The sequence below is a fragment of the Mus caroli genome, unplaced genomic scaffold, assembly GCF_978045245.1.
Source record: "Mus caroli unplaced genomic scaffold, Mus_caroli_1 scaffold_19, whole genome shotgun sequence".
Taxonomy (NCBI): domain Eukaryota; kingdom Metazoa; phylum Chordata; class Mammalia; order Rodentia; family Muridae; genus Mus; species Mus caroli.
In genome coordinates, this window is record NW_028227274.1 from 1,167,064 (window position 1) to 1,183,579 (window position 16,516).

The 16,516-nt window shown below is 41.8% G+C and overlaps 1 protein-coding gene across 1 annotated transcript; it reads left to right on the forward strand.

Annotated features, from left to right (window-relative positions):
• The first annotated feature begins 1,320 nt into the window (after positions 1–1,320).
• LOC110284997 (lysozyme-like protein 1) lies at positions 1,321–16,279 on the forward strand. Its single transcript, XM_021151007.2, has 5 exons — positions 1,321–1,416; positions 2,963–3,126; positions 3,602–3,760; positions 15,263–15,341; positions 16,044–16,279. The coding sequence occupies exons 2-5, from the start codon at positions 2,988–2,990 to the stop codon at positions 16,111–16,113; spliced, it is 447 nt and encodes a 148-aa protein (XP_021006666.1). The 5' UTR covers positions 1,321–1,416; positions 2,963–2,987; the 3' UTR covers positions 16,114–16,279.
• The last annotated feature ends 237 nt before the right edge of the window (positions 16,280–16,516 follow it).

Below are 16,516 nucleotides of genomic sequence, written 5' to 3' on the forward strand. Positions count from 1 at the left end.
ATGGGGAACAAAATACCCATGAAAGGAGTTATAGAGACAAAGTTTGGAGCTAAGATGAAAGGATGGACCATCCAGAGACTGCCCCACCTGGGGATCCATCCCAAAATCAGCCACCAAACACAGACATTATTGCATATGCCAGCAAGGTTTTGCTGACAGGACCCTGATACATCTGTCTCTTGTGAGGCTATGCCAGTGTCTGGCAAATACAGAAGTGGAAGCTCACAGCCACCTATTGGATAGAACACAAGACCCCCAATGGAGGAGCTAGAGAAAGTACCCAAGGAGCTAAAGTGGTCTGCAACCCTATAGGTGGAACAACAATATGAACTAACCAGTACCCTCTGAGCTCATGTCTCTAGCTGCATATGTAGCAGAGGATGGCCTAGTCAGCCATCATTGGGAAGAGAGGCCCCTTGGTCTTGCAAACTTTATAAGCTCCAGTACAGGGGAACACCAGGGCCAAGAAATGGGAGTGGGTGGGTAGGGGAGCAGGGCAGGGAGAAGGGTATAGGGGACTTTCGGGATAGCATTTGAAATGTAAATAAAGAAAATATCTAATAAAAAATTGAAAAAAAATTTAAAAAGAAGGAAGTATGGCAGCATGCTAGCAGACATGGTGCTGGAGAAGCAGCTGAGAGTTCTACATCTTGATCTGAAGGCAGCTAAAAGACTATCTTCTACCCAGCTAGCAAGACTCTCAAAGACCACTCCCACAAGGACACACTTCCTCCAACAAGGTCACACATGCTCCAACAAGGCCACTCCTGGACCAAGCATATTCAAACTACTACAGATGCTAACTGTGTGACAAGTATTTTATTCAGCCTGGGACTTCTTTGCACTTTTGTAAATTGTATTCCTGTCTCTTGGATGCTATTAATTTCTACTTGAATTCTCCTGATCTTCTAAAAATATTTTATTAATAGCAGTTTGCTTAAAGCAAACACATTTTATGTTGTTAAAGTCTTCTATGTTAATTTAAGTGCTATCTTTTAAAATAAGACACATGTGGATAGATAGATAGATAGATAGATAGATAGATAGATAGATAGATAGATAGATAGATAGATAGATAATTGGTAAAGCATGGAAGTATAGGAACCTGTAATTAGAATTTGGGATTCCTGCCCACTTAGTTATGGGTGTTGGAATGCCATTTTAGAGAGATTATCTCACTTGCATGGGAGGCCCTGGATAAGCTGTCTAATGGACCAGACATCCAACAAGACTGTTCAGAACTTTGGGGTTCTAGAACCTCCAGTCAGCTGAAAACAAAGGACATAAGAATTCTTCCTTTGCCAAGGCTCTAGGGAGAAGTCCTGGAGTTAGTGAAGGATCACGTGTGCCTTGTGAGAATCAGGAATGGCTTCAGGGGATTCAGGAAGGTCCTGAAAACTACCACTCACTGACTGAGTAAGTAGAACCAGGTTCCTTCAATTCATCACTTAGAAAAATAGACTATGGACAGCACTGGAAATCTGTCTTCTCTGTAAGAGCAGAGCCTTAGCTGTTTGGCCAGCTCAGCAAGGGGAAGCCTTCAGCATTGCTGAACAGTATGCTTGGGGCTACCATTGCTGTGGCTCCTGTCTTGAGCTGTCTGCCAGCAGACTCTGATACAATGGATGAAGCCTGACTCGATTTGTAGGCTCTGCATCTGACACATCATTTATCTGCCTTTCTCTATCTTGTATAAAGCCACAAACCAACACATTTTCTATGAAGAGACAGATAGTATTGTATATCTGGTGGCCTTCACACTCTGGCATGGTTCCTTGGGCCTGAAACTGCACTGTGGAAACAGTCAAGCACAGTATATCACCATATGGGCAGACCAAGGTTCCAATAAAACCTTACTTGGAAAACTATATCTAGTTTGCAAGCCTTGTCCTTAACCAGCACCTAGTTGCTCTGTGGCTTAGAAACTGAAAGCCCCTCTGTGGTTCTCTCCCAGTCTATGCTTGCACACAGAGCCAGGTTTTTAACATTACCTCTCTCTATGGAAATAACGAGCAGCTTAGAAAAAATTCTATGCAGGTGCAGAAAACAACAATAGATAAAACTGTACACATCTTGACTCAGTGTCCCAAGTAGGTATCAAAAACCTCACATCAGCCTCATTCCATCAAAGCAGTGCTGCTTAAAGAAGGAATTGTCTGTATGGGAGATCTTGTCGTAAGCCAGTCACCAGCAAGAAGGGCAACTCTTGCTTCTCCACCCACTTTAAATAATTTTTCCCCAGCTTCTTTTGTTGTCCCTGTTCCTCATCTCCCAACATTTCCCACTCATGTGATACACTGTTCTCTCCCCACTTTAATCCATCAGGCCAAACATACAGGTACCTTGACTGGAGTAATAGTGTGGAGACCCCTCACAAACCAACCAACCAACCAAACAAACAAACAAACAAAGCCATCCATTTGTAGTGTCAGATGAGAGGTTGATATATTTGAAGCAACACCTTTCCATCTGGAAAAGCATCAAACTAGGAGAATGACAGAGAATAGACCTTTCACCAAACCAGACGTCCTATGTCTCATTTATGCAATAAGATAATTCTGAATACATATGTAGGGAACTCTTCACTCAATGTGTTCTTTGTTTCTTTTCTATATAGAGAGTTAAGGTGAAAATCTGGAAGTGCCATGATTTCCTCTTGGATGTCAATGAGGGAAGGCTTATTTCTGTTTGATTCTAAAGACATAGCAGCAAGAATCTCCAGTCTTATTCCTGCCCTGTGTACTGTGTCTACGTGGTTTTCTCCTTTTTCTATGATAGAGGTTCAGGATGGTTGAAAATGGACAGGAACTACCCAGGACAGGGAACCCTCAATCAGAAAGTCCTAAATCCGGGGTGCTCACACCAGGATTACTATATTCTGAAATTCTTACTGATTACTGGTGCTCTCTGGGGGGAGGGGAGGTGTGAATCAATGTCTGACTGCTCTCCTGATCTTTGGCAGGCTCTGCTTCCAACGGGTCTTCGGGATGAAGGCTGTTGGTGTCTTCGCCCTAATTATCAGCTTCAGCATAGTCGCAGAATCCAAAATCTACACTCGATGTAAATTGGCAAAAATCTTTGCCAAGGCCGGCCTGGACAATTACGCGGGATTTGCCCTTGGAAACTGTGAGATTCCTCCCAAGCCTACAGCCTCACTCCACTTTTGAGTGTTGGAGTCTGCTATGAGGTGCTATAGGGCCCCTCTATGTTTCCACCTGGAAGTCTCCAGCTTGGCCAACTCCTACCAGAGATGGCCGCTAGCTCTTCACATGTTCTCCCAAACTGCACTTTCTTATCCTTCTTCTTCCCATAGCCCTTGGTTTGCCATTGCTATGGTCCTGTACTCATGACCACAGGGAGGGAAAAGAACAGCGAAGTCACCCATCCCAGTGTGTGGAGTAGTCTAGGCTTCCTGCTCCAGATAAGATTCAGCTATTGGCTACTGTGCAGGTTCTGGTGTGGCACCCTGATCCTGTACACATCTCTGTATCCTGATGGTACTTTTTATTTGTGCATCCTGCCCAAAGGTCTGCTGGGAGCATGTATAAAGAACTTCACCTCATAGAGCAAGCTGAGACAAAATTCTTTCCTCCCCATTTAGGGCTCTGCATGGCATACTATGAGAGCCACTACAACACTACAGCCGAGAATGTCCTGGAGGATGGAAGCACTGACTATGGCATTTTCCAGATAAACAGTTTCACATGGTGCAGAAATGCAAGAAAGCATCAGAAGAATCACTGCCATGTTGCCTGCTCAGGTACTGTTTCCGATTGCCCAGATCCATCTGCTTCAGGGGCAGAGATAAGAAAGTAGATTGAAGGACATACAGCCTTATCTGCTTTAAAACTAAGAGGTCATATTCACAAGTAAGTCTGCTCCAGGGCCTGCTCTGTAGCTCCTCTGGAGCTTTCTTGTGGTGTATATACACAAATATCTTAGTCCTATAAGGGTGGTTTTTAGTAAACTCTCCATGAAGACAAGATTGAACAAATGACCTAGGTCTTTTCATGTATTGAAACATTCCAATTTTCAGCAGGAATGGAAAGCATTCCTTGCCAAGGGCATACCAGAGCTGATCTTCTTTATGCACAGGACTGTCTCCTCAAGTGGATTAAGAGAAAAAGGCTCAATTTCCACTTCTTAAAGAGTAGAAATTAATCTAGGATTCACTTTCTGCTCCTCTGCTTCCATTATTAAGGGACATATGTGTGGCCAGTATGGAGATAAGAAAGCAATAAAGGCATGTTCTGCTTCTCCAAGCCTTACCCAGTGAATAAGAGAGTGTGTACTCATACAAAAGCTAAGTCCATGGCTAGGCAGGATGGGGATTGGTTGATGGGCTCCAGAGAAAACTGATATTTTAGGAAATTCCAGGGCTGAATACTGTTGTATAGTACTTGTCTGACATGTTGGCAACCTTAAGGTCAATCCCTAGCTCTACCAAAAAATTCAAAAAGATTTTATGAAAACCTCTAACCTGGGATATGAACGATATGCAGGATTTGATAATCCAGAGACAAGAATCATTCTAGGCAAAGGAAATGGCAAAAACAAAGAGCCACACATGAAAATGTTTAGGTGGAGGGGAATACAGAGACACTCTTCTTATGGAGAAGAAAAGGAAACTAAAGAACTATGGCAAACATAGGAAAGGCTGGAAACTGCTGTTTGAGGGGTAGGTGGTGGCTGGGCTAAGGAGTGATTTGCAAAAAGGGCATGAAGTATGTCAAAGAAGATGCCAGCTAAGCATCACTGTGGTGACTGTAGTGAGAGCAAGTCTTCAGTGATGGTCACAGAAGCAGATGCTAGATATAGGGGGAGGAGCTAGACACAGGGGGAGGATCTGGATATAGGGAGAGAAGTTGGACATAGGAGGAAGAGCAAGAGAAGAGGAAATCCAGTTATGAAGCAAGCAGGAAAGATCTGGGAAGACTGCTGTGTTCTCTCTCCCTCTCTCAATCACTGACATGTTCCCAATACCTAGAACATTTGTTGGTGGTCAAAAAAATACTCACTTATTAAAGACACAAACAGAAACAATAAAGGACAGAGTTGAAGTCAGTCAGAAAATACTTTTGGCCAAATGTTTGGGAACAGAAAATAAACTGTGTTTTAATTGATCTTTTGTACCTTCAAAGACAAGCAACAATATTTTTGCATGAATGGAAGACTGAATCACACATTGATTGATCTAGTGAATTGTTGATTCTTGACATTAATGCAGTAATGCAGAACTGCCACCGCCTTATGAGGCAACCCCTGACTGTGTCCTAGCCCTCAACATAAAACACTGTTCTGTCAGGGCCCAGGTATGCTGCTTCTCCTTCAGATCTATTCAAACCAAATCTGTGCTGTCCTACAGTAGAGGACTATTGACAGCATGCAGAAGATTCCTTTTCAGCTTTATCGCTTCTGTGCTCAAACCACCTATACCTTTCTCTTCCTGCAGGTAAGACTTTTCTCAATCCTCCTAGGTCTAGGTCAGTCTCATTAGCATTGTCTAACAGCTTGTTCATAGGACTTCCTGTTAAGTGAGATAATTAGATCGATGCATTTTCTGTACCCAGAGCTGAATAATGGTATGCCCGAAGGTTTGGCTAATTTCAATTATCAACTGGACTGGTTTGAGAGGCAGCTAGAGCACTAATGACGCATACCTCTGAGCATGTTTATGAAGGTATTCACTGAGTTTAACTGAGAAAGAAAGGTGTGCCCTAATTGTAGGCAGCACCTTCCCATGATTGGAATAGAGTGTGAAAGAAGCTGGGTATAGTGATACTTGCCTTTAATCCCAGCACTCAGGAAGCAAAGGCACATGGTTCTCTGTGAGTTCAAAGACAGTCTAGTTTATATAGTGAGTTCCACGGCAGGTAGAGCTACATAGTGAGACCCTGTCTTGGAGAGGAGAGAGAGAGAGAGAGAGAGAGAGAGAGAGAGAGAGAGAGAGAGAGAGAGAGAGAGGAGAGAGAGAGAGCATCCATGCATTCATTTCTTTGTATGAGCCAATGCATGTTTTTAACCCTTTCACAGCACTATAAGAAAAGCTGTGATGCCAATGCCACCATGCTTGTGGTCAGTTGGGAGCATCAATAGAAAAGCACATGATCTCATCCCTATTTGGCAGCCACTATGCATCAGGGGTCATTAATAAAACTAGAACAACGGGAAAGGAGCATCTTGAGACCAGAATGAAGAAAGAGCTTTTGGGATTTAGCAACTGGTGGCAGAAAGCAAAGGCCAAAGGCTTAGAGAAGGAAAATGCCATGAAGACATCTCTCATAGCAACATGGGAGGAAGAGAAAGAGGAAATCAAGAGAAATATGAACAAGATAGTGAACAATATTGCAGAATACAATGATATGAGCCTTGATAGGAAGAGAAAAATGTACAATCCTTTCATCAAGTTCCCATTTCCTCTCACATCATAAGACACACCAAAATACCCACACTAAGGGCTAGGGCTCTAGCACATAAGATCTACAGTGTGACTCACCTAATGGAGGCTTACTCTCAGACACATCCTCCAAAAACAACAGAACAGTAAAAAGAAATGTAATCCACTATGTATTCCCACTAAGGAAAAAAATGTGTGTGGTCCATACAGAAAATTAAGCAACGTAACGTTTCTCAACTGTAACACTGGTAGTAATAGAGTAAAGGTGTCCAAAATTCTGAAGAAGAGTAACTTCAATAGAAATTCCTTTGTCAAATCATTAGTACATGTTGAGTATAATGAATACATTTTTAGACAAGTAGTTAAAAACTAAAAAAAAAAAATCACCTTGTATATGGTATTCTGAGTTCACAGAAAACTGTTTATAATTATGGTAAAAAATGAACGATTTTATTAATTCTTTGATATCAGTTTATTTTGATTATATCCCCTATGTATCCAACTCCTCTCAGATTCATGCTTTCATCTCCCCTCCATGCACAATCAACATTCTCCCTCTCCCCCTCCCTCTCCCTCTCCCTCTCCCTCTCCCTCTCCCTCTCCCTCTCCCTCCCTCTCCCTCTCCCTCTCCCTCTCCCTCTCCCTCTCCCTCTCCCTCTCCCTCTCCCTCTCCCTCTCCCTCTCCCTCTCCCTCTCTCCCCTCAATAAGTCCAGTCTGTGTTGCCCAACTAGTCTGAGAAGGAGGGTCTAGAGTGTGGTTGATCTATCAGGAGTCACACCATTAAAGAAAATGGACTCTCCTAGCAGATATCAAATGTCAGTAATTCTACAGCTCATAGTGACATCCCATGCCCACCTCTACTTTCAATGCTAGGATTCTTTTTTGACTTGAGCTTGCACAGCTGCATGCATGTTGTCACAACCTCTATAAGTATATGTCCTGTTGTGTCTGCAAAAGCATTCCCTTGAAGTTATCCATTACCTCTGGCTCTTTCAGACTGACCCCTCTTCTGTAAAGATCTCAAGACTTTCAGGGAGGGGTGTGGATATCCCACTGGGGACTGAGCACTATAGTTTCTCACCTATTCATGTTCACCAGTTGAGGGTCTTGATATTAATTGCTGTCTGCTTCAAAAGAAAGCTTCTTTGATGAGGACCAAGCAATGTACGGATCTCTGAGCATAGTAACAAGCCTTTAGGAATCATTTTCATACTATGTCCATTTGGTACAATAATAGTATTGAGTTCTCCCTAGGGACAATGACACATCTAGCCATAGATTCTCAGCCATGTCAACAGTGTCAGGTATGGGTTTCATCCATGGAGATCCTATCAGAAAGTGGTTGGTTACTTCCACAACATTCATGCCACTATTTCATTGGTGGGCATATCTTGTCAGGGTGGTCATTATTATAAAAGATGAGGTTTAGATTACTCTTCTTCTCTAGCAGCATGCATAGCACAGGGCCATGACCAGTTTCTCACTAAATAATCTGTGAAGGAGACATGACATTTCTTTGGGGACACAGCTATGTCAAGTGACCTAGAGAAAAATCTAGAGGGAAATAACCCCAGACTCATCATACTTCCTCCTCCCCTACTTACCACTGTTTACCCTGACTTAAACCTTGGTAAGTCAGAGGACATGGAAGTCCATTGGTGGCTTCTCTGTGAATCTGCTTGTTGGTATGCAGAGCATAGTAAATACAAATATGGAGGAATATTCTAGCATTGTCCCCATATAATTTTCTCAAAACTCTCTTAGAGGAAGTTTTTCATGAAGAAGATAAACAGAGACACAAATAAAGCTGAACTTTATCAGACCCACAAGTGGTATAAATAGCAACACAGAGGTTTTATAATATTTTAGAGCTTAGGTCTTTTAGCTAGAACACTTTCTCTGTCTAGCTTAACCCAACTAATCCCGGCACTATGTCCTGCCATGTGCTAGTTCTACCTCTCTGATCTGCTTTGGTCTGACTGTTCACCTCTGTGTCCACTGGTGAATCTTCCATGTCTCATTTCTTCTCCCATCATTCCTCTCTATCTCAAAAGAACTCTATGGAGTTCTCCATCTCCATAGATGAAACCCAAAAGTTTTATCTCACTTCCTGTACAGCTATTAGCCACCAGGTCATTATTACAATTCTAAACTGCCTCTAGTCTAGTGAGGAAAGATACATGTTGTTGCCCTTGCATGGCCACCAGTCTAGGCAATCCGTGAGCAACAATTTCAGTAAGAAGCAATTTCTCAAAAAATAAGATAGGAAGTGACAGAAGACCCATGATGTCAACTTCCAGGCAGAAGAGGCATACATGTACATGTTTACACATGTGCACACATGCTCACAGCATGTCCTCTGATGTTTGCTGGACCCTGACTTAGAGGCCTTATTACTTGTTGTCTAGTACGCTACTTGATATAGAATCCATTTCTTTGGCTACCTTTGGAATTAAATAATATTTTTATAGTTTTGTTGTTGTTGTTGTTTGTTGTTATTGTTGTTTTGATACCCCTGGCTTATTTTATTTTTAATAGTTATCTGTAGCTTAAGTGGGATCCTTGCTTTATAATGTTGTATCTCTCTGCTGTGTGCCCATGTATTTCACTTCAGCCATCTGTGCACATCATTATGAATTTCATTATTTTTCACTAAAGTAGTTAACTGGCAGGCCACGTTGTATCTAAGAGGCAACTTTCTCTGGGTGACACACATGCTCTGCCTTCAGCACGCTTCATCCCTTGGACAATGTCCTCTTGGGCAGTGGATAAGGATGACTCATTCCCAACCAGTCCCTTCAACTGTTTCTCTTCCTGTGCTAGAGGGATCCTCAAGCATGCCCAGCTCTCTCTGTCTGAAAGTGACTCTAGTTCATCTTCATTCTTGAGATAGTTTACATATAAAGAAAGGACACATAGGTCAGATAGGACACATACAGGAATAATATGCTTCAAACGTGAAAATAAGTGCATAAAATATGTGTTTCTATATATACATGAAATTCTAGATGACAAGGAAAAATTTTCAGTTCTTCTTCAGTATGCATCTCCTAGATTCTGACTTGGACATGCCTTATGCACTCAATGCTCTCTCTTTGCTCACCAAGTTCTTCCTTTTCTGGGGTCTATTTTAGTAATTTCCATTGATTCTTCAAATTCTGTGTTCAAATATCTCTGATCTGTTTTTCTGAAGTGTTTTGTCTATTAAACCCAGTCCCACACCTTATTTAGTCTCTGGGTAGGATATTCTTTTAGACTGCAATTTATACCTCAATTTTCTCTTTCCATTGACATTTTTTATCTTTATTATGAGTTATGTAGTGACACCTGCTTTTACACATAATGGATGTTCTTGACTAGTAGATAGTTTGTATAAGCAGCACCTTGGTGGATGTCTAGTTTGTTGTTTCTGTCAAGAGAGTTGAATTTTGACAAGTAAGTTCACCTTAAATTCCATGATAGTTCTAGACTATGATATTTGCAGCTAGTTCATCCTCTATAAAAGCATGATTCTCCTGGCATCTATTTGGAATGTCCTCAATGTTCACTGAGGTCTCTTCCTCCAGAGTAGCCAAAACCTGCTGAGCCCTGTTGGTATCCAGCTCCAGGACATTTGTTCCTCCCTGGCCCAGGGAGCCAAACCCTTGGCTCACTCAGATTGAGGTGTGAGCCACTTGCCTCTCAGACACTCTCCATAAGTCCTTGCTCCAGGGCTTCTGATATCTCAGTTTTCACAGACTAGTCTTCTTTGAGCAAAAATCCATGGCAACTGCAGGCAAATGCGTTTTCTCTCTTACAGGTCGATCCTGTACCTGAACCAGGTGTCCAGGCTTTCACTGTTTTCCAGATGTTGGTGCTTGACTTGACTTGCACTTTATTCACTTTATACTGTTCAACTTCAACTAAGGATGTACCATGAAACACAAGCTAATCCTTATGTAGGGAACTAAAGTGTTGGTGGTTGGTGCTTAGTGCTAAAGAACGTTCATATCTGTTTCCACATCACCATGGGATGGAGGACTGGGGTTGTGTCCTAGATGGCTTGCTTGGCAAATGCAGGACTTGGTTTTCTAGAATAGAAAAAGGGATGTTGGCTTTACACCCTAAATCAGCCTTTAGTGACTGCTCTACCTCCGTGTTGGGCAGGAAAGCAGTAATTAGGAACAGTGTCCTTCTGTCTGTACTGTATAGAAGTAGCCACATTGTTGTAAAACCCTAGAAACCAGTTGACATTAGGTATCTACACAAAGCACATAACATTATATGCATGAAAGGAGAGACTGGCATTAGGTATCTTTACAAGGTACATGACAACATGACTGTGTGTGTGTGTGTGTGTGTGTGTGTGTGTGTGTGTGTGTGTGTGTAATAGAGCTCAGGCCACTTCAGAAATTATACAATATCTTTCATTTCAAAACTATTTCTAAAATCCCCACCTCCCTTCTTCAAACTACTCAGACAGAACTTATTTTTAAGTACTTGCTGTCATTTAGCTGCATTCCCCCTCCCAGTTTATATATTAGAAACAATCTCAAAATTTATGTGGCTGGTATTTAAAGTTGGGTATTTGGAAAGCAGTGCAGGTTAGATGAGGGTAGAAGGATCCAGATCCTATCTTGGCCATTAGTGATTTTATAAGATAGGGAGGGAAGCCTGAGTGAGCATGTATCAGGTACATGAGAAAGTGTTCTCAGCCAGCAGATCCCAACAACATGCTCTAAACTAAGTTTATTTATAAATTGTCTAGTCCTCAGCATTCTTTTTGTTAGGACACCAGAAGATGGACTAAGTAAATCTTCACATATATAAATTTTACACACACACACACACTCACTCACAAACATATATATATGTATATATATGCATAAATGTGCATTCTATTTATTAATTTTCTGATACAATGGCAATCTTTATTTTCTTTCAAAACATAGGCTTTGCTAATGAGAGCTGGTTATGGGAAAGAAAGTGATTGCTGGTAGAGTGTATTCCATGTGTGCTAACCTTAGTCCTCATTGAATTAGTATCTAAATTGGCCTTTGTTACTTCAGAGAAGAGAAAGAGATGTAAACCAGGATGGTGGACGTTGCAATTATTTGGGAGGCAGGAGGAGGCGTGGGGACATGGACAAGCTCTAACTGGACGCATTTCTTTGCATACCAACTGCTGCTGTTTTCAGTTGTAGACTGTAGTGTAAACTATCTCTCTATATGCAGAGCCTGAAGAACTGTTCTTATTCTTTCTGGCTAGACAGAATTGTCTATTTAGGGTAAATTAAGCAGAAACATTTATTGTCATGAATCTTTCTAAAAGCCTGCTGTCTCTCCCAATTTCTGCCCCTCTGCTGCCCCTATGTGGTGATTTCTTTGTTTCAGTGTCTCTGCTCTGTTCTGATCTCTGCTCTCTCTGCTCTGCCCTGATCTCTGCTCTCTCTGCTCTGCCCTGATCTCTGCTCTCTCTGCTCTGCCCTGATCTCTGCTCACTCTGCTCTGCACTGCACTGCTCTCTCTGCTCTTCTCTGCTCTGCTCTGCTCTGCTCTGCTCTGCTCTATGCTCTGTGCTTTACTCTGTGCTCTGCACTGCTCTGCTCTGCTCTGCTCTGTTCTGCACTGCACTGCACTGCACTGCACTGCTCTGCTCTACGCTGCTCTGCTCTGCTCTGCTCTCTGCTCTTTGCTCTCTCTGCACTGCACTGCACTGCACTGCTCTACACTGCACTGCACTGCTCTGCTCTGCACTGCACTGCTCTGCTCTGCTCTGCACTGCACTGCTCTGCTCTGCTCTGCTCTGCTCTGCTCTGCTCTGCTCTGCTCTGCTCTGCTCTGCTCTGCTCTGCTCTGCTCTGCTCTCTGCTCTGCTCTGGTTCTTCAGTTGTCAACCCCAAGCACCCTAAACACTAAGTTAATCCAATCACTTCCAAGAAACGTTATATTATTATTTACTTACTTACTTATTTACTAAACAGTATTGGTTTTCTGTTGTCCAGACTGGGCTCAAACTTACTATATAGCTGTGGCTGGTCTTGAACTCATAATCTTCTTGCCTGTGCTTCCCAAGAGCTAGAATCACAGCCATGCCCCCACCACACTCAGTCCTAAGTGTGTGCATTTGAAGCTCTTTAACCAAACTGACAAATAACTTCCCCTGTTTTGCCCTGATCCCTAATCCACACCCCCGATCCTGCTGTGAGTGGGCCCTATTCAGGGCTCAAACTGTCTTCCAAGACCAACCTTGTTCTAAGATACATACATAGGATGTACTCCTACACAGAAGAATGGAACATGTCAGGTCCCTCCTCACAGTGTGTAATGTTCCTTTCCCAACTCTTGGGACATCATCAATGCCACTTGGGACATCATCTCTAGCCCCTTCCAAAATCAGGTTCGTTCACTGGGCATGCGAGCTAGGTTTATAGGGACAATGATGGTACCTGGAAAAATGAATGTTCTGAGAATTAATGGGTATTTTCATACTATGCCTGACACAGTAAATATTATGTTAATTGAATTAAGTGATGGCAATGAGTAGCTGTTGTAGATATGTGTGTTTTTAGAAACAAGACTTACAAGCTGGCAAAGCTCTGTTTCTCTCAGTGTCACTAAACTGAAAGCAATGGTTTGTACACACTGTTTCAGCTGCTCCTGTCTCCAGATCAATCCAGTCTCGGGGTTTTTTTTTTTTCCTTGTTAAATGGTAGTTTGTTTTAAATCAAAATAAGCCACATTTTTAATAAATTTGCTTGAAGGAAATGTCACAACCATAATCTTCTAAGAAAAGTAATATTATTAAAACTAAGCCAGCACACTAAAGGAAAAATTCCACTCCTAGCAAATTAACAAACAATTCCCTATTATGATGTTTTATTAAAATGTAACATTTCAAGCCAATGTTTCTTCTTTCTGGTTATTTTTTTTCTGACAGTCAAAATAATGCCTTTCTATTGTAAAATGTTAGGCAATGGTGTCAAAAAACATTGATGACAGCTGAGAGTTAATTCTCATTAAGACACTGGCATGTTCACAATCTTTTTTCTAAAGCTTTCCAATAGACCTGTGTAAAGGTGGGACTTTGTGTGACACAGGATAGGGGAACCCACCAGATGGTAAAGCACCTAAACTCTACCTAAGACAACTGAGAAGCTGAGGATTCACATGTATTTAGTGTTAAATTTACTGTGTGTTATCTTTTCCAGCCTTAAGTGTAATTCACAAAACCTCTCTGTAAAGAATGTATACAATGTTGTGTTTTCATATCCATATATATATTGTGAAGTGATTTCTACACTCAACTAGAGGCACATTCATAGTTACTGGGTGATACATAGGATATGTATGGTGGTGTGCTACATGAATGGCTTTTGTGTGCGGTGTGTATGTGTATGTATGTGGTGTATGCATGTATGTGCATGGAAATGGTATGGGGTGGTGTATAGTGTAGGGAGAGTATTTATTGTGTGTGGCGTGATTATGAGGAATATGTTGTATATGTGGTATGATATTTGTATGCCTCTGTGTGTTATATGTGTGCATAGGGTATGTGTTGTGGTATGTATGGGTGTGTGGTACATATGTTGACTGTGAGTGTAGTATGTGGGTGCATGTGTGTGTGTGTGTGTGTGTGTGTGTGTGTGTGTGTGTGATGTATGGTGTATGGTATTCACTACATAATCATTCTGCTGTGCCCTAGCTCTCCAGAACCCTTATGTTTTACATGTGGAAGTTTGTACTGTGATCAATACCTCCTTGCCTCCTTGCTGCCTCACCTCTGACTCAAGCAACCACCATTCTCTCCTCAGAATGGTTCCAAGCCTCCTTGATGTAAACATGAGAGAAAAAGTCAAACTTCAAACAAATAAGAAAGAAAGAAAGAAAGAAAGAAAGAAAGAGAGAGAAAGAAAGAAAGAAAGAAAGAAAGAAAGAAAGAAAGAAAGAAAGAAAGAAAAAGAAAGAAAGAAAGAGAAAAGAAAGAAAGAAGAAAGAAAAGTATTGAGGTTTGGTCTTTTGCTATCTATTGTAGTGCTAAGTGTGGGCCCCCAAGACCTGGTTGTCCCGGAGATGAGCGAGAACTTGTGTACTTTAGCCCCAAGTTATTTCTAATTGGTAAATAAAGATGCCAACAGCCAATAGTTGGGCAGAAGACACATAGGTGGAGTTTAGGTTTCCCAGGTTTAGGGGTCTGAGAGGGATCACAAGGAAAGGAATGTGCATCAGGAGGAAAAAGAAGCCGCCATGGTTTAAGAGTCGTAAAAATTTGGCCCAGTTAAAACATAGTAAATAGTAAGAAATAACTGGGGTTATTGATAGGAAATATTGTAATAGCATAGAGGTTAGGTATTTGACCAGATCTTGTGCTGTTTAAAGCTTACTGTAAATATAAAGGTTGTGTGTGGTTTTTATCTGTGAACTAAATGACAAAAGGCAGGATAGAAACCCCCAGGTTGGGATTAAATAGTTTCTACAACAGAAAAGTCTAACAAGCATACTCTCCCATCTCTGGGACAACCAGGTCTTGGGAACTCACATTTAGCACTACAATAGATAGCAAAAGACAAAACCTCAACACTTTTCTGCTTTTTTGTTTGTTGTGATGTTTGACTTTTTCTCTCATGTTTACATCAAGGAGGTTTGGAGGTCATTTCTAGGCATTTATCAACCACCATTCTCTCCTCATGTAGGCCACAATGAGGTCAACCTTGAAACAAAAGATGTATTGTTGTTGATGAAATTCATGTTTTTTGGTAGGGAAAGTCACAGATCTTCCAAATCCCTCCCAGAAAACTGTAGAGGGAGGTTCTGGCATAAGGACACACTGGGGTAAGGACCACCAGATGGCTAAAGCCCTGCTGACCCTCACATCTTTCTTTACAGCCTTGATCACTGATGACCTCACAGATGCCATTCTCTGTGCCAAGAAAATTGTTAAAGAGACACAAGGGATGAACTATTGGTGAGTGTGTCCTTGGGAGACAGGGCTAGCATGTGTAGTCAGTGATGCTAGTGATATTAAACCTACAGTGTGTCTGCCCATCATGGCTAGTGTGGACATGGAATACTGCTATCTACAGAGTGGTCCAAACAAGAGGCATGGGTGTGTTGATACTCATCCCATGAGAGTGAGGGTTCAGAGGAACACAGTACAAACAAGTATGGGAAAAGTCTCTTTGTCTTGTGAAGGGAAGAGCATCTATTGATACACCAGGCAGCAGGGAACCTGGCTTTGCTCTAGATTCATGACAATGAGACTGCAGCAATATTTGGTGGAGATCAATAATAATGAGCAGTGAGCATAGTCTGTGAATGACAACTGAGCAGAAACCTTGCCTAAGACTGAGCAGGATCCATGTGTGAGCATGCTTCTTTCAGCTGTATGTCTAATGAATACTGCTGATCAGGCTACCCATTTAGTAGGTCAGAGCTGTGGGTCTCAGGGATCCATCCTTACCAAAGTAGTTTGCTTGTTGGTGAGGCAAACAGTGACTTGGAGAAAACAGGGTGAGGAGGGAAGAACAGAAGATGTAAATGAGATAGAAGAGTGGCAACTTTGGATGTCGGAAACAGGCTAAATTTCGAGTACTCCCTGGAGGTTACACCTACAGTCATTTGGTTGAAGTGCTTTCTTCTGCTGTCTTCTTTTCTATATCCTTCTCAGGCAGGGCTGGAAGAAGAACTGTGAGAACAAAGACATGTCAGAGTGGAAGAGAGGATGTGAGGTTTCCTGATCTGCAGCAGGTGCAAGGGTGCTTTCCATGACTCCTCAGACTTGTACTGAGTATTGCTTTCTCTCAGTGTCCCTTCTCAAAATTGGAGAGGGAATCTAAGCTGTATTTTAAGAAAGTAAACATTTCCCTTTACATGCTGTCATTTCTCTCTGACCTGAGTTCAATGATGTCATAATAGTTTGATGATATTAGTACTTGAAAAATCATTTCACAATGTCTAAGGACTGGAGAGAATAAACTTTTCTTCTTTGTTGTAAAGATTTCCAAGGATGTAGCTGTGACGTGTCTGTTCAAAAATGAGACTTCTGAAGGTCAAAAAGTCACACTGTTAAAGAACCGACAAAGGCTGCCAGCCAGTTTGACAATTCCTACATCCCCAAGAGACTGTGGCCATTCTTTCTGG

Coding starts and splice junctions, on each gene's coding strand:
- LOC110284997 (XM_021151007.2), top strand. CDS start 2,988: ATGAAGGCTGTTGGTGTCTTCGCCCTAATTATCAGCTTCAGCATAGTC. Junction 3,127..3,601: donor GGGATTTGCCCTTGGAAACT/GTGAGATTCCTC, acceptor CTCCCCATTTAG/GGCTCTGCATGGCATACTAT. Junction 15,342..16,043: donor ACACAAGGGATGAACTATTG/GTGAGTGTGTCC, acceptor TATCCTTCTCAG/GCAGGGCTGGAAGAAGAACT.